The sequence below is a fragment of the Notechis scutatus genome, chromosome 3 (genome assembly GCF_049901735.1).
Source record: "Notechis scutatus isolate UNSWTSFEM ecotype Mainland chromosome 3, rNotScu1.2, whole genome shotgun sequence".
Classification (NCBI taxonomy): domain Eukaryota; kingdom Metazoa; phylum Chordata; class Lepidosauria; order Squamata; family Elapidae; genus Notechis; species Notechis scutatus.
The window spans coordinates 208,890,002-208,907,402 of NC_142011.1; the positions used below are offsets into that span (position 1 = coordinate 208,890,002).

The window sequence follows — 17,401 nt, forward strand, 5'->3', positions numbered from 1 at the left end:
CCTCCTCCTCCTCCTCCTCCTCCTCCTCCTCTCCCCTCCTCTTCTTCTTTTTCTTCTTCCCCTTCTCCTCCCCTCCTCCTCTTCTTTTTCTTCTTCTTTTTCTTCTCCCTCCTCTTCCCTTTCTCCTCCCCCTCCTCTTCTTTTTCTCTTTTCTTCCTCTTTTACCTTCCCTTTTTCTTTCTTTTTTCATTTTCTTTCCCCTTTTCTTTCCCTTTCCCTCCTCCCCCTTCTCCTCTCTTTCTTTTTCTTTTTCTTTTTCTTCTTGCTTCTTCCTCCTCCCTTTCCCCTCGCCCCTCCTCCTCCGTCAAGCCGCGGGCGCCCGCTTGGGCATCCTCCGTGGTCTCCGCCCGAGCGCGCGCGCGCGCGTGCGTGTGTGTGTGAGCCCTTGCCGGGCCCGGCCGCTGGGGGCGCCTCCCTGACCCCCCTCTCTCTCTCCCCCTCCTCCTCCTCCCCGCCCCTCCCTTCGGCCCGGCTTCCAGCTGTTCCCGCGCGAGATTGACAGCCGGAGGTCGGGTCCGCGATAGGCTCAGCCGCCGGCCCCGCCAGCCCCGTCCCCCTTATAGGCGGGGAGGCGCCAGCCCCGCCTTGGCGGGCGGGGCCCCGGCTGCCCGCCCTATAAAAGCCAGAATGCGTCCTTCAGCACTTCAGTTGCGCGCGGAGGGGAGGCGGCGGGGCCGGTGGCGGCGGCGGCGGAGGGCGCAGCGCCGGGACCCTCGCGCGGAACGGGCCGGGGAGGGGGCCGTCGAGGAAGCCCCCTCCCCTGCAGTGGGGGCCTCGGGCCGCTCCCCGTCCCGTGGGGAGGGGAGCCCAGCCGGACTAGCCGCCCCCTCCCTCCCTCCCTCCCTCCTTCCTTCCTTTCCTCAGCGGACGGGGCGGGCGGCGGCGGCGGGCTGGCCGTCGTCGGGGCCCCGGGCGCGGCTCTGGCGGCCGTTGCCTCGGCCTGAGATGGCCTCGGAGCTGGCCCTGAGCGGGGCCGCGCTGCCCACCAGCCCGCTGGCCATCGAGTACGTCAACGACTTCGACCTGATGAAGTTCGAGGTGAAGAAGGAGCCGGCCGAGGCGGAGCGCTTCTGCCACCGCCTCCCGCCGCCGGGCTCGCTCTCCTCCACGCCGCTCAGCACCCCCTGCTCCTCCGTGCCCTCCTCGCCCAGCTTCTGCGCGCCCAGCCCCGGCGGCGGCGGCGGACAGCCCGGCCAGGGCCTCCTCGGAGCCCCGACGGCCGGCGGAGGAGGAGGAGCAGGTGGAGGAGGAGGAGGAGGAGGCCACCTGGCGCAGGGCAAAGCGGCGGCCCAGCTGGAGGATCTCTACTGGATGTCGAGCTACCAGCACCACCTCAACCCCGAGGCGCTCAACCTGACCCCCGAGGACGCCGTCGAGGCGCTGATCGGAGCGCCCCATCACCACCACCACGGGCACCACGGCGGGCCAGGAGGAGGAGGAGGAGGAGCCCCGGCGGCGGCGGCAGCAGCAGCAGCTTCGACGGCTTCCGTGGGCAGCCCTTCCCGGGCGAGGAGCTGGCTCCGGGCGCCCCCGGTCCTCACCCTTCCCTGGGCCACCACCATCACCACCACCATCACCACCACGGGCCGGGGCCCCCGGCGGGGGCGGCCACCACCACGGCCACGGGCACCACCACGGCCACGGCCACGGGCACCACCACGGGCACCCGGGGCACCTGCACGCGCGGCTGGAGGAGCGCTTCTCCGACGAGCAGCTGGTCTCCATGTCGGTGCGCGAGCTGAACCGGCAGCTGCGCGGCTTCAGCAAGGAGGAGGTGATCCGGCTGAAGCAGAAGCGGCGCACCTTGAAGAACCGCGGCTACGCCCAGTCCTGCCGCTACAAGCGCGTCCAGCAGCGGCACATCCTGGAGAACGAGAAGTGCCAACTGCAAGGCCAGGTGGAGCAGCTCAAGCTGGAGGTGGCGCGCCTGGCCAAGGAGCGCGACCTCTACAAGGAGAAGTACGAGAAGCTGGCCGGGCGCGCCTTCCCCGCCGCCGCCGGCCCCCAACGGGGTCCGGGAGCCCCCGCCGCCCCCGCCGCCGCCCCCGGCCCCGCCAAGCCCGCGGACTTCTTCCTGTGAGACCGGAGCCCCCGACGGGGCGGACGAGCGGGGCTTTGCCTTCCCTTGCCCGGCTCGACGGAGGAGGAGGAAGAGGAGGCGAGCGCAGCGCTTGGAAAGGAGGAGGAGGGGGATCCGCCTGAACCCCCCACTCCCCCACCCACCCACCCCGTCGGTCTGTGTGTCTGTCTGGACGTCTGGGACCCTCCTCTTCAGATGCCCGCCTCGCTCTCTGGATGGAGGGACGGACTGCGCCGCCCGGACAGACGGAAAAGAGCCGCTTGTCGTCGGAACAGCCGGGCGAAGGACGCTTGGACGGAGACACCCCCCCGCCTCCTTTCTTCTTCCCTCCCCCCAGCCCTGCATGCCGGCCATGTATGGGATTTAGCCCACCTCGCCTCTCTTCTCCCCCGACGGGACGCCCTGCACCGGCGCCCTCCTCCCCTTCCTTCCTCCCTTCCTTCCTTCCCTTCTTCTCTTCCGAGGGGGCGGCCCAGGGCACCCTCTTTGCCGGCGGGGGGACTCGGTTTCGTTCGCCCTCGGAAGCTGGGTTGAGTTTACTTTGCCTTTTTATCGTTCTCCCTTTTTTCCTCCCAGCCCCCAAACACCCTTAATTCCTGGTTTGTGTGTCTGTTCGTCCTTTTTTTTAAAGACGGGGAACTGAGCCAATTAACTTATTAAAAAGTGTCCACTTGTACAGCGGCCGCCTTTGCCCCCAAGGCCACCCCCTCTTCTCCTCTGCCCCCCTCCGCCCCCCCGATTTTCTCCAGCCTTTATTTGCTTGGTGTTTAAACGAAAAGAGAAACAAAAAAACAAAAAAACGAACTTCAAACACGAGTCTTAAATAAAAGTTTGTATGTAATAGCATGCAAATAATATAAGAAATTAATTTAACGATGATGTTGACAAAGAGCCGAATGCACTATATACAGTAATCAATTGGGTTAAATAAAATAATGCTGTTTGTTTTATAGAGATTTAAAATTATCTATGCTGTTTAAAACAATTATTTGGGGGAAAGAAAACTAAACACTCCTTGAAGATGATTTGAAAGGCAATAGATGAATATATGAGCTGCTGCTATATTAATGTTACAAAATACTATGCACCAGAATTATTTATTAAATGTCAAGGTAGCGAAATGCAAGTCGGCACCTTGATTTATAACACTTTATTTATTGCAAAAACAACCCAGAAACAAAACAAAAAAAAATATTGCGGTTAATGCTTTTCAGGGGAATGCTTTACTGAACTTGGATTGGGGATGTTGTTGTTTTTAAACGTTTATTTAAAAAAATAAATAAAAAAAATGAAACCGTAAAGGAATAAGGATGCTAAATGAATAATGGGCAAATTTCTCCAAAGCCCAGCACAATTTGTGAAATTTTGGAAACTCTGGTGCATTTTTAGGGGTGAGGCATTTTAAATGACCTTTCAATTTTTGTGGTTTTTAACAGTTTCATCTAGATAAAATCGATTTTCCTCTGAAGCTTTGATTCAGTTCTTAATCTTTGTTTCTTTTTTTTTTTCCATATCCTGCTCTTGAGCCATGCAGGCAGTTATAACCTCAAACCAACTTAATATTTATATATAGATAAATATATTTTTTGTTTATTTTTCATGAACTGTTTCTGTTTGTGTTCAGGCATCCTAGGTTTCATTTGCTATGAAACAAAACAAAAAATAAATCTCTTTAGACATAAATCTTTTGGTCTTCCCTTTCTAGTTTTTCCTCTAAATTTGCTGGAGGTCTTTGGGTGTCTCGGCTGTTGCCTGAGGAGCGGGGAGGGGGAAAATAATTTTGTTTTGCTTTTTTCAGACAGAAAATGTGGGCATGTGCATAATTCTAGCCTTTGGAAAGAATCCAGAGATTTAGAAAACGTTTAAAGTTTCCTATAAGGCTGGATTAGATGAAATTAAAAAACCTTTAGTTCAAAAAATTATCTGGCAAAATAGATACTCCTGTGTTTGCTACTTTAATTTCTTTTGATTTTTTTTGTGTTTTCCATAGATTCTGTTTCAGATCACCTTCAATGTTAATGATGATGCTTGATGTATCTTTTTTTCCTATTGGTAAGATTTGTATGCTGTTTCAGTTTTCTATTTAAAAAAAAAAACAAACATTTGTTTTAGATGAATGCAGGCAGGTTTTGCAATGCTATCCTGCAGCTTTTAAAAACTTGAAAGAACATTTTAAAATAGTTGGTAAAAGATCTGTATTCAATTCTGGATCAAGCATGGATTGTAGCTGCTTTTGATAAGTAATAATATGAAAATGTAGCTTTTTAAAAATATATATTTCTTCTAACCTGCCAGTCCTCATCCTGTTTGTATCTCATTTGAAACAATTTGGTGGGAGAATAATCTAACTTCTTATTTAACAATTTTTGGCTGCTTTTATCACAATACAGTGCTACCCAATAAGTATATATTTTAGAATGGTAATAACTGACTTTCCCCCTACAATTCTACTTCTGAGCTATGCATTTTTATCCTCTTCTTTAAATCAGTTTTATAGAGCTTAAAAATACCATCTGGGCTAATTCATAGATGGGGACTTGTCATCAGTGTCATATTTTAGATGCTAAAAGTTGTGTCGATCTTTTAAACTGTACATTTTCAAACGATGAAATCGCTCTTTGCTTGCTGCTTTTAGAAAAATAAGCCCCGAACATGGATTAAAAGGCGGAATAGAGTGAGAAAGATGGAAAACCTAATCGGAAGTAATTATTTTTAAAAGGATTTTCCTGGAGGGAAAGGAAAAAAAAAAGCTGCGAATCTGGCAGGAACTTAAGTTTGTCTCTTAGGGCGCTTCGAAATTCTTCTTTGTAGGGACAAAATAATAATAATAATAATCTAACGATCTTGGAGGTTTTATTCCCAAGTGTGGGGTTTAGGATGAGCTGTTTTGGGGCAGCAGCCGGATGAGGAATTCGTGGTCAAAAGAGAAAAAAATCCAAACCATTTGGGAGTCTCTAGTGGCTCGTTGGAAGAGAATATCCTACGATCAAGGCGAAATCCAAACTTAGGTTGCTTTGCAAGTGAGAGGCAATCACCTGTTGCCGGTTGGTTTTTATTTATTTTTATTTATTTTATATTTATTACATGCTGCAAACGGGGGTGGAAGAAACGGCTGAGTCTGTGTAGGTTTCAACTCGGCTTCTCTCCCCCGACCTTCCTCTTCTGTCGGAAGGCAAAGCAAATTGTATTTGGTTTCTTGGTTTCTTCGCGTCGTTTCTTTGAAAGCCCTTTTGTAGCTCGTGCAGATTTGCGCTTTCTCTCTCTCTCTCTCCCCGCTCCGGGCTTCGTTTGAACTTGGTTTTTTTTCCTTCCTAATCCCGAGAAGGGCAGGAAACGGTCCTTTATTTTTATTTTTTATTTTTGGGAAGGATGCGCGTGACAAAGGATCGAGACTGGCTGACGTGCAGCTTTAGGTTTGGAATCTGGATCTCCAGACACCTCGGCGGGGCCAGTTAAGTGGCGCTCCTCTTTATTTCCTTTCGAAGCGATCCGTCGAAGGGTCGAGTCGCGGGTGAGCTGGGGAGTGAGACGGTTTTAGTGCAAGTGGGCGGATAGGGGAGGGAAGCCCATTTCCCCAGAGTTTCAGGATCGCGTTCTAGATCTGAATGGCCTTTGAGCGCATCTCCTTCCTAACGTTGTTGGGTTGGTGTGTGTGTGTGTGTGTGTTTCGCAGTGTGCAACTCTGCGCCTAGTTTTGCTTCCTTGCGAAACGCTGCTGGGATCACAGAGGAATTGTGGCAATCTTCGTGGTACAAAGAGGAGAGATTGTGCTTTGGATCGACTTCTCTGGGAGTTTAAATTTAAAAATTTCCTTCCTGGTCTTTTAATTTATTTTTTCACTTTCTAGCTGAACACCTCTCTTCTAATTTAAATCCAGCTTCCTGACCCTGATGCATAGATAGATAGATAGATAGATAGATAGATAGATAGATAGATAGATAGATAGATAGATAGATAGATAGATAGATATGGTATTCAGCTTTGTTGGGGTATTGTCCCAAGTCATTATAGTTGTGCTTTTAAAGTTGTAGCAACGTTTTGGCAGAATCTCATCTGCTATCACCAGGCTTCTGTATTGTGAGATTCTGTGGGTCAGGTTGCTACAACTTTAAAAGTACAATCCATATGACGTGAAAACTGAACAAAAAGTTGAATACCATACCATATAATCATACCACGAAAACTTAAGAAAATAAATATATATAATATGTATGTATGTATATATGTATGTATGTGTGTGTATATATATATATATATGTTTTCTTAAGTTTTTGCGGGTACTTACCTGTATGGCCTTCAGCTTTGTTCGGGTATTTTCCCACGTCATTGTAGTTGTGCTTTTAAAGTTGTAGCAACGTTTCGGCAGAATCTCATCTGCCATCATCAGGCTTCTGATGTACATATATGTATGTATCTACATATATGTATGTATATATATGTGTGTGTGTGTGTGTGTGTGTATGTATATATATTTGTAGATTTTCACGGGAACAGGTATGCAGGTCTTGGCATGTTCAGGTCTTTTCCCATGTACGGTTGAGAGCATCTTGGCGATGTTTCGACGAGGACCCACTCGCCATCTTCAGGCTGGTGCTTTCGGCTTCGTGCTCACACAAGCTTTGCTCGCACAAGTAGGAAGCCGAAAGCACCAGCCTGAAGATGGCGAGTGGGATCTCGTCGAAACATCGCCAAGATACTCTCAACCTTACACGGGAAAAGACCCGAACACGCCAAGACATATACGTATGTATGTATACACCAAGACATATATGTAATATATATAATATGTTTTATATATTTCTTATATATATAAATTTTGAACTGGTCCATTTTTGGATGGAAGATAAAAAAAAGTCTGGGAAACAAATATTTCAGAAAAAGCAAAAAAATTGGCAACTTGCTGGGTTTATTATTCCCTAAAGCATAACCTGCATCAGATTTCGAGGGCTGCTTAGAGAGAGAGAGAGAGAGAGAGACCTGGCTTTTTCCAACTTTGCTTCTGGCTTCTTGTTTCATGGTGAGGGCCAAAGTTTGGACATTTTCCTCTAGTTTGTATTACTTGTGCTCCAAATTACGGTGTTGCAATCCCAGCATCTTCTTGACTGTCTCTGTGATTTGAAACACTTGGCCTTCCTGCGGATAATTCATTTTTTATGTTGAAGGAACAAATAACGTCCAGTTATCCAAAAAGCTCGGCGTCAGGTAAATATGAGCCAAAGTAAAACTGATGATGAAATAGATATTCTAAAGAGATTTTAAAGGTAGACTTACAAAATGGTGTGTTTTTCCTACTGCGTTGGGAGCGTCTTGGCATTCTGCAGTTTAGCACTGGTTTGGTTGAAGATCAGATGTGTCCGTTGTTTCCTTTTGCCTATTAAAAATCCAAAATATAAATGCTTTTATTCCAGATACTGGATTTTCCAAAGCAAACCTTAAACCCGATTTGGCGACGGCCCCGTCTCGGTTTAACGTCCTGCCTGCTCTCTGTATGTAGTAATAATGGTCTGAATATGATGTTCATTGAGACACAAACGTTACTGTATTGTTTTCTTGTAGCAAGAATTTGAAAGTTTTAAAGTTTGGGTCTGAAACCTACTTTCGTTCTCCCACTGTTGACTGGTTGTTGGGTCTCAGCAATACAGGAGCTGTGTATATTGAAACAGCTGCTTCTCCTTGTCTTAAAATTGTCTAAGAGACGAGAGTTTTATTTATTCCCCAGCAATTTTTTTCTTCATCCAGCACAGCACTGAGTCTCTTATTTGGCCTCTTCCCTTTCCCTGATGGCTGGTTAATTTTTCCCTTTATAAACTGCCATCCTTTAAAAGCAGGGAAATCTTGTCCTGTCCTGTCCTTCGGTAACAACTTCACGGATCTATCCCAATATTTGTGAATTTCTTTCCTAAGTAGAGCATAGGAGATGTCCCAGCTGCATTTTGATCATTCTTGTGGTTCAATCCAGCTGCTGCCTTTATTTCTGTTTGTCTTTCTGCCAGTTTAGGGAGGGCTAAGTAGCCCTCTGCAATTAACATTTTCTAAATATTAAAATCCCATCCCTAAAAATAAACGTTCGGTATTGTTAGACGGTATGTCATTTTGGTTCTCTCAAAATGAACAGTCTTAACAACACCGAACATTTATTTTAAGCGATGGGATTTTCATATTTGTCAGGTTTTATTATTTTATAAATGCACATCTATTTAATTGGAGAAGTAATGTTGGTTTTGCAGGCCCAGCGTTCGTTTCCGTGCTAAAAAAAAAAAAAAAGGAGATCAGGTTTGGCTGTTGTCTGTGATGAAGTTTCTGCCCTCTTTCTTTTCATCAGACAGAACCTAAATTTCTCCTGAATTTTGGAGTCAGGGTGATTGCTAGTGGACAAAACCTAGGTGTGTTCAGAAACGTTCATCCACAGAGGCTGCAATCTTAACTGTTTTAATGTTGGTCTTCCACCTGGTTTGGGGAATCTGAATTATGGCCTGCAGATTTGGCAAAGCAAAGGCAGATTTGGGCTTTTAATAGCTGTGTTAATGGCTGAACTCGGCTCCTCTTGCAACTGTCATTGTAATACAATTGTTGCTGTTGACAATTTAAAATGGGGCCAGATTGAATGTGGAGGTTAGGGGCTTTGGCTGACCTGCTGTAAATATCTCCATATCCGAAACACACAACGATGCTCGGGCGTCACCGCTTCCTTCTCGCGTCCAATTCATGATCCCTTCTGGTTGGACAGATTGATGAGATCCCTTTCCTGCTCTGCAGGTCCACCAATTTCAATGGACTCGATTCTCACTGGATCTCTCTAGGATTATGTACGCTGCAGAAGAGATTCTAGGCAACAAGCCTCCCATGCTATTACAGTTCCTTTCTCCAGTAAAACAATAATTCATTTATTAGTAATAATACCTTCAAACCCTTTTGTGTGTGTGTGGAGGGGTTCTTTTGCTGAAAATAGATCCCACCTGTTCTCAGGGACGTTTGTTTTCTGGGATGAGAGCTCAAAACCAACATTTGATGCAACCCACTCTCATTAAAAATCTGGGCCATCCATTTCCTTAGTTTAATGATATTTATTGGGGGCAATATGCTGACTCTGTAAAACCACTCAGAGAGGGCTGTAAAGCACTGTGAAGTGGTATATAAGTCTAAGGGCTAGTGTTTCCTTCCTTCCTTCCTTCCTTCCTTCCTTCCTTCCTTCCTTCCTTCCTTCCTTCCTTCCTTCCTTCCTTCCTTCCTTTGTTGGGGGCCAGAGACTGACTCTCTAAAACTGCTTAGAGTGGCTGTAAAGCACTGTGAAGCGGTATATAAGTCTAAGGGCTAGTGTTCCTCCTTCCTTCCTTCCTTCCTTCCTTCCTTCCTTCCTTCCTTCCTTCCTTCCTTCCTTCCTTCCTTCCTTCCTTCCCTTGTTGGGGGCCAGAGACTGACTCACTAAAACTGCTTAGAGTGGCTGTAAAGCACTGTGAAGCGGTATATAAGTCTAAGGGCTAGTGTTCCTCCTTCCTTCCTTCCTTCCTTCCTTCCTTCCTTCCTTCCTTCCTTCCTTCCTTCCTTCCTTCCTTCCTTCCTTCCTTCCCTTGTTGGGGGCCAGAGACTGACTCACTAAAACTGCTTAGAGTGGCTGTAAAGCACTGTGAAGCGGTATATAAGTCTAAGGGCTAGTGTTCCTCCTTCCTTCCTTCCTTCCTTCCTTCCTTCCTTCCTTCCTTCCTTCCTTCCTTCCTTCCTTCCAGAGACTGACTCCTAAAACTGCTTAGAGTGGCTGTAAAGCACTGTGAAGCGGTATAAAGTCTAAGGGCCTGTTCCTTGTTGGGGGCCAGAGGCTGACTCTCTAAAACTGCTTAGAGTGGCTGTAAAGCACTGTGAAGCGGTATATAAGTCTAAGGGCTATTGCTATTTATTCACAGAAGAATCTGCCAATTAATTGTGCACCCTCAAATGGTGTGGATCTGCTCACAAGCTGCTTTGAACTTGAATCCCCACAGCCCAAGGTTTGTGATTTAATCACATTCGGTGGTTTGTACAATGTAACATATTAATATTGCAGGACCATATATTATTTAATCGCATAAGCACTGAATCCACATAACGGATCCAGGGTCCAGTTTTGGGAGTCATCTACAATTTTGGGATGGTGACTTAATACTTGGGGATTTCAGGAGTTCTAGGTTTCCAGCCTCCGAAAATAAGCATGGGTTTGCGAGCCATCTTGCAGCGCCAGAGCGGCTGTGATTTAAATATGCTTTCAGGAGCTGGTTTTATTTTAAATAAAAAAGCAGCAATAAAGAAACTCTGTGCAAATTACTGGTTTCTTGGATAGATTTTATTTCTACAGACACCAAAATGGCTTGCTATGTTTTTTGCATGTCACATACTCTTTGTCACTTTAGTAACCGTTTATATGTTGTTGTTTTTGTATTTGCATACCTGTATTTTGTATATTTGTTCCTGCCTATCTGAATTTTGTATCCCAAAGATACTTTATTTTCAAGAGGCAACTGAACTTTCTGGTTTTTCTTTGAAGACGTTTTGCTTCTCATCCCAGAAGCTTTTTCACCTCTGACTGGATGGTGGGGAATAAAAGGATTTATATTCCTTGCAGACAGAGCTGGTCATTTGCATCCTTTTTAGAGAGTCGTTGAGAGGCCACTTGGAGGTTTGTCTGTGTCCTCAGGGTCACCTGAGTAGAGCAAATCGGCGTGGAACAGTTCCAAGAAGGCTCCACACCCATTTGCATTGCTCAGGTGATCCTGAGGAACCAGATGAACCTCCAAGTGGCCTCAACAATCCTCTAAAAGGATGCAAATGACCAGCGGTTTGCAAGGAATATAAATCCTTCTATTCCCCACCATCCAGTCAGAGGTGAAAAAGCTTCTGGGATGAGAAGCAAAACGTCTTCAAAGAAAAACCAGAATGTCCAGTTGCCTCTTGGGGGTGGGGGGGGAAAGAAACAGCTTTGGGATAACCAGGATGATTTGGATGATGGAAAAATCTCCATCTGTATTTTGTATATTTGTAAGAGACGAATGTTTCTTATCTCCGACGGAAAATAGGTGGGATCCATTTAATGAAATCTGCAAAAAGAACCCCCCTGCACACACACAAAAGGGTTTGAAAGTATTATTACTAATAATGATATTTTTTTTGATACTGGAGATAGTATGAAGAGCTTTTTGCGTAGAGTCCCTTCTGCAGCGGAGTGCTTTCTCCCGCGTAATCCTAGAGAGATCCAGTGAGAATCACGTCCATCGAACTCGGCAGAGCTATGGTGCAGAAAGTAAAAAGAGAGAGATTTCAATCTGTCAACCTACACGATCAAAAGAATTGGACGCAGGAAGGAAGGCATGATTTGGACGCCCGAGCATCGCCGCGTGTTCGGATGTGACCCAACCACAGCAGGTCAGTCAAAGTCCCTAACCTCCTCTGTCAGTCTGGCCAGTTTCTAGAGCAACAACAGTAGCAGTTGTATCGTTGTTTTTTAAATTTTCAATTAAATCTCTTTTGTCTTTGCAAGATTCCCAAGATGGCTGGGGGAGGATAAGGTAGCACTAAAAAATTTGCTAATGCAAAACAAAACAACAACAACAACAACAACAACATGGGAAGTGAGGCTTTGCGCATAGATAGACATGGCTGTTTTGATGCCCAGCAGTGAACCGTTTCAGCAAATAGAGACATTTCTTAGAACAGGTGCCTGGTCTGTGTCGGCTGCTAACTTTTCGGTCTATGTTAAGAATTCACAGTCCTCTCGTTTGGAGGCTGGGAACTTTGGATGGGAACTGTTAACGCAACCTATTTATTTCTTGAGCTTTCTGGGTTGGTGTCCCTGCCTTGTTTTCTCTTAAGTAAACTAAAATAAAATAAAATAACAGGTGCATAAGGGAGCAAATGGGAACAGGATGGACGTAGCTCCTTTAGCCCCAGCGGGGTTGAAGGGTTGTTCTTAAATGCTTCGTTTGGGGTGTTTTCTTGTGCCCTTAAGTACAAGGCAAAACCTGAAATAGAAGAGGTACAAAGAGTTGCAGTGTTGCACGCTTTTTGAGCGTGCAAAGGGCATGAACCAAATGCAGCAGCTCAAGCTTGGCTCCATTCTCCACCCACCCACCCATTTCAATTCAGATGCTGACATTACGGAAACAAGTTTGTTTTTTTTAAGATGGAAGCAGGTTGCCTTTAGGGCCAATGTTAAGTTTGCACATTGGAGTTCACAGTGGATCAAATGTAAATTATGTACATAGCAGGATATATGTATACAAATGTTTATATTGTTTGATGATATTTTGCTTATATAAAAATGTAAAGACTGAGATGTATGTCAAAAAGACCAAAATTCAATGTTTTTAAAGCTTAATTTCAATAAAAACTATTAAAAAGAAAAAAGAAAACGTTTCACTTCTTATCCTTCTTTGGAACTGAAGAAGGCAACTAACTGGGCTTTCTGATTTTTCTTTGAAAATGTTTCGTTCCTCATCCAAGAAGCTTGATGGTTATGGAGATTCTCCTTCATCCAAGTCACAGTTATCCCAAAGATGCTTGCTTTTTTTTTTCCAAGAGGCAACTGGACTTTCTGGTTTTTTCTTTAAAGATGTTTTGCTTCTCATGTAAGAAGCTTCTTCAGTTCTGAAGGAGAAGAAGAAGAAGAGCTGAAGAAGCTTCTTGGAGGAGAAGCGAAAAGTCTTCAAAGAAAAAAACAGAAAGTCCAGTTGCCTCCTGAAAAAAAAAAAAAAAAAGCACCTTTGGGACATCCAAGAAGCTTCTCCAAAGAAGGATAAGAAGCGAAATGTTTTCTTTTTTAAATAGTTTATATTGAAATTAAGCTTTAAAAACATTGATTGTGGTGGTCCTTTTGACATATGTCTCAGTCTTTACATTGTTATATAAGCAAAATATCATCAAACAATATAAACATTTATATACATATATATACAGCTATATACATATTTACATTTGATCGTTGTATCGATTTCTATCCTAGACATTATGTTGCAGTACAATCTCTTCTTAAATTCTAGTTCACATTTTTTAGACTTCCTTCCATATCCCTCCATACATAGAAATTTTCCCATGGCACATAGAATTCTGAATTCTGAATTCTTTCAATTCTAACGTCATGCTATCTAACTCAGCGCATTAAAAAAATATTTTCTATTATTGCTTCATCATTTGGTATTCCTTTTAACTTCCATGTTCGGGCAATTAGTAATCTTGCAGCTTGTAATGACATGAATGATTAGGTAAATATTTGCTTTTTTTTAAATTCTCATTTACTATTCCCCATAAAAACATTCCTGGTGTATAATTTATTTTTAAATCCAACGTTTCTTCTAGCCATTGCCCTATCTTGTGCCAGAACTTTTGTATTTTCTTACACTCCCACCACATATGATAATAGGTAGAAGGGAAACGTTTTCAAAGACCAAAAAAAAAAAAAAATACATCAAGAAAGTCCAGTTGTTTTTGGAAAAAGCACTTTTGGGACAACCCACAACCTGCAAGATGGAGAATCTCAGGCGTTGGCATCTCTGCAGTTTTTGGGTGTGTCTGGTCTCTCAGGGTCTTTGATGGGAACGGCAGTTCTGTGAGCTTGGAGGTCTGCTCTTTAGCATCACACAGTGGGCTGTTGCCTGTGTGTGTGTGTGTGTGTGTGTGTGTGTGTTTGTGTGTGTGGCTTGGCTTTTCAGCAAAATTGGGGTTGTAGTTTGCCACAGAAGGCTGTGTGTTGGGGCAGCTGGGGGGTGTCCCTGTCTCGAGAAAATCCTTTCTCCAGGAATCCATTGAGTTCAATCCATTGCGATTGTTTGTTTGTTTTTAAACACAACTTTTCACGTTAGGGCCCCGAACTGTCGGGTCCTTGCTCTTAAAAGAATAATAATGTAGAATTGTATCAATAAAGGAGAATATTGGTAGCTCAGGGTTGAAGTGAGGGATGCTCGGTGCTCTCTGAGCTTGGTGAGTGTTTTTTTGTAGACGTTGCACGACGGAAACCTAAGTAAGTTGTGTCTCATTTATGTAATGCAACATCTGCAAAATAAACCAACCCAAAACCAAACTAAGAGAGAGTATCAAGGACTCCCACAAAACTGTATCGAAGCAACCCTGGAACGCAGGAGCGGCATTTTCTTTTCACAATCCCCCTCTTCCCTCTAATATTTAATTTTCTTTTTGAAGATCTCCATTGTCACATTTTTTTGGGGGCGTTGATTTGATCTGTTTTCTTCTTTGTCTCCAATGTTTCTTTCCTGGGGAGGTTGAAGCTTCTTCAGCATTGAAGACAAGGAAAGGCGGAGAAGAGAAACTAGGAGCCGTTACTTCTGGAGAGGAGGGCTGCGGAGTTGAGGGACGTCAGGTCAAATGGATTGTCAGTCTTTATATTCTTCCTTCTGTAAGTTAAGCATGAATTTTTAGTTGTTAAAAAATAAAAAACAACAACAACCTCACCCTCTTGTCATTTTAAAAGTCTGCTTCCGTGCTCTTAACAGCCGAGAGAAACTTTCTTCTGTAAAACTGCACATTTTACTTTTGCTTTGCTTTTTGCAAAAACGAATTGGCCGTGAAATGAATAGACAAAAATTGAATATGGCTTTTTAACATTGTGGCTTTTAATGTGGTAAGGGCTGTCCAGGCTCACCTGTGTGAGAGTTGGGCAGCCATATAATTTTGTTGGATAAGTAAATAATTAGGTTCATAAATAGTTCTTGGAGAATGGAGGCACTCCAAGCATTTTAGGGGAACATTAGGATGCATGGGCTGAATTTTTCATTGGTTGGGAGCTGTTTCAGCTCGTTGTTTGCTGCGCAGGGTGGCCTCTATTGTCTAAGGCAGGGCTCTCCAACTTGGCCACTTTAGAACTCGTGGACTTCAGCTCCCAGAATTCCCCAGCTGCCTGGGGGGTTCTGGGAGTTGAAGTCCACAAGTCCTAAAGTGACCAAGTTTGGAGACCCCTCTGGCCTAAGACGATGGGGACATTCCTAGAGACCGAAAGATCCATGACATCTTCAGCTTTGGAGTCCAATATCCCCAACACGATTCCAAAATTCTGAGAGCCGGATAGGATTGTGCCAACTGGTCCTTTGGCTGCTCCAAAGGTATAAGGTGGAGACCCTCAACCTTTTGGGCTCCAGGGACCGGTTCCATGGAGAAAGGTTTTCCCGTGGACTGGAGCGGGTGTGGTTTTTTGTGCTACCTGCACCCCCATGGATGGGAATTTCGTTTGCTTGCGTGGACTGGTTTCGGGCATGAGGCGGCCCTGTTCCAGTCTACAGTCTGGGGGGTAGTGAGTGAGCTTTCTCTTCAACCTTTTGCCAGGTGAAACGGTTCTGCCGGAGTTGGGCGTCCGGCTTTACTAAGAAGCTAATTCCATTGATTTCCAAGAGATTCATTTCCTAATACGCATCTCTGTAGACGGGCGGCTGAGATTTGCGTCTGCGGCTTTGATCATTACCTCTGATATTCTTCAGCCGTGTCGATATGTCCCAGATTATTTGTTGAGCCTACACATAGGTGTAAAACACGAGGAGGGCAGCTCTTAGCAGCTCTGGCTTCCAAGCAGGGCTCCGTGAAGGAGACGGTGGGCTGGTCTTGCAAGGAGCAGGGGGGAATCTCATTCTGAACATAACACGCGGGTGAGCAGGGCCCCATTCTTCAGATGTCTGGCATTGCAACCCGACTGCTGGGGTTGGGTTTCTGTGTTCCCCTCCTCGCACCGCCTGGGAAGGTGGCAGATGGCCTCATAGCTTAAGTGTCACCCACAGGGCCCAAGCCAACGGCTGCAGCTCTTTCGTCAATCACGAGGCCATTTGGGTGATGGTAGGTTAACCTCTTTTGACTTCGATCTTGCCAAGTTGTGGTGGCTATTTTGGTGTGCTGCACCAGCAGAGAGAGAGAGAGGAGAGAGAGGGAGAGGGAGGGAAGAAAGAAAGAAAGAAGGAAAGAGGAAAGAAAAGAAAAAGAGAAAGCAAAAAGGAAGGAAGGGAAGGAAGAAAAGAAAAAAGAAGGAAGGAAGGAAAGAAAGAAGGAAAGAAAAGAGAAAAGAGAAAGAAAAAAGGAAGGAAGGGAAGGAAGGAAGAAAAAGAAAGAAAAAAAAGAAGGAAGGAAGGAAGGAAAGAAGGAAAGAAAAGAGAAAAGGGAAAGAAAGAAGGAAGGAAGGCAAGGAAGGAAGAAAAGAAAGAAAAAGGAAGGAAGGAAGAAGGAAAGAAAAGAAAAAGAGAAAGAAAAAGAAGGAAGAAAAGAAAGAAAGAAAAAAAGGAAGGAAGGAAGGAAAGAAGGAAGAGAAAGAAAAGAAGAAAGAAGGAAGGAAGGCAAGGAAGGAAGAAAAGAAAGGAAGGAAAGAAAAGAAAAGAAAAGAGAAAGAAAAAGGAAGGAAGGGAAGGAAGGAAGAAAAGAAAGAAAGAAAAAAAAGGAAGAAGGAAGAAAAGAAAGAAAGAAGGAAGGAAAGAAAAGGAAGAAAAGGAAAGAAAAGGAAGGAAGGAAGGGAAGGAAGGAAGAAAAGAAAAAGAGAAGAAAAGGAAGGAAGAAACAAAGAAAAGGAAAAAGGAAAAGGAAAGGAAAGTAAGAAAAGAAAGAAAAGAAAAGAGAGAAAAGAGAGAAAGAATTGGCTATCGTCCAAGGGGTCAAGGCTAAAGAAGAAGACAGTCGGGTTGAACTCCATCGCTAGAGGCTTTCAAGCAAAGACCGAAAGACCCTTTGTCTGCAACCGTATAGGACAGGGGTCCCCAAACGTGGCAACTTTTAAGACTTAGGGACTTCAACTCCCAGAAGTCCTCAGACAGTCTTAAAAGTTGCCAAGTTTGGAGACCTCTGGGATAGGATCTCCTGCTCAAGCAGTGGGGTTGGACTGGATGACCTCCAAGGTTCCTAGTGTAGAGTTCTAAGGATTATACTAGGAACCTTGGAGGTCATCCAGTCCAACCCCTGCTCGATCAGGAGATCCTATAGGCAGTGATCCCCAACCTTTTAATGCCGCGCCCGGACCGCATCAGCTGGCGCCGCGCCGTGCGCATAGCTGGCCGCCATCTTGATGAAAGCCCGTGAGCTTTCACCCGAAAAGCTCACCGGAAGCACTTTTTCATCAAAAAGATGGCGCGCCAGCAACCAGCGGCCCGGTAAGGCTTGTTCGCTGGACGCACGTCCGCGGACGTGGTTGGGGACCCTGCATAGGGGATTCCAACTCTTTTATTATTCTGTGTTCTATCTGTTGGGCAACGGAGAAGACGTGGACAATAACACCCACCGTTTCATGGGTGACCCCCAAACCGTTCTGCTCTTGATGCCTTCTGTGTCCCAAAGGTGCTTTTTAAAGAGGCAACTGGACTTTTCTGTTTTTTTTTCTTC

The 17,401-nt window shown here is 45.2% G+C and overlaps 1 protein-coding gene across 1 annotated transcript; it reads left to right on the forward strand.

Annotated features, from left to right (window-relative positions):
* Positions 1–667: 667 nt before the first annotated feature.
* MAFA (MAF bZIP transcription factor A) lies at positions 668–2,197 on the forward strand. Its single transcript, XM_026694403.2, is given in 3 exon segments — positions 668–1,447; positions 1,450–1,583; positions 1,586–2,197. Coding segments are annotated over 3 exon segments (1,131 nt in total). The 5' UTR covers positions 668–945; the 3' UTR covers positions 2,081–2,197.
* The last annotated feature ends 15,204 nt before the right edge of the window (positions 2,198–17,401 follow it).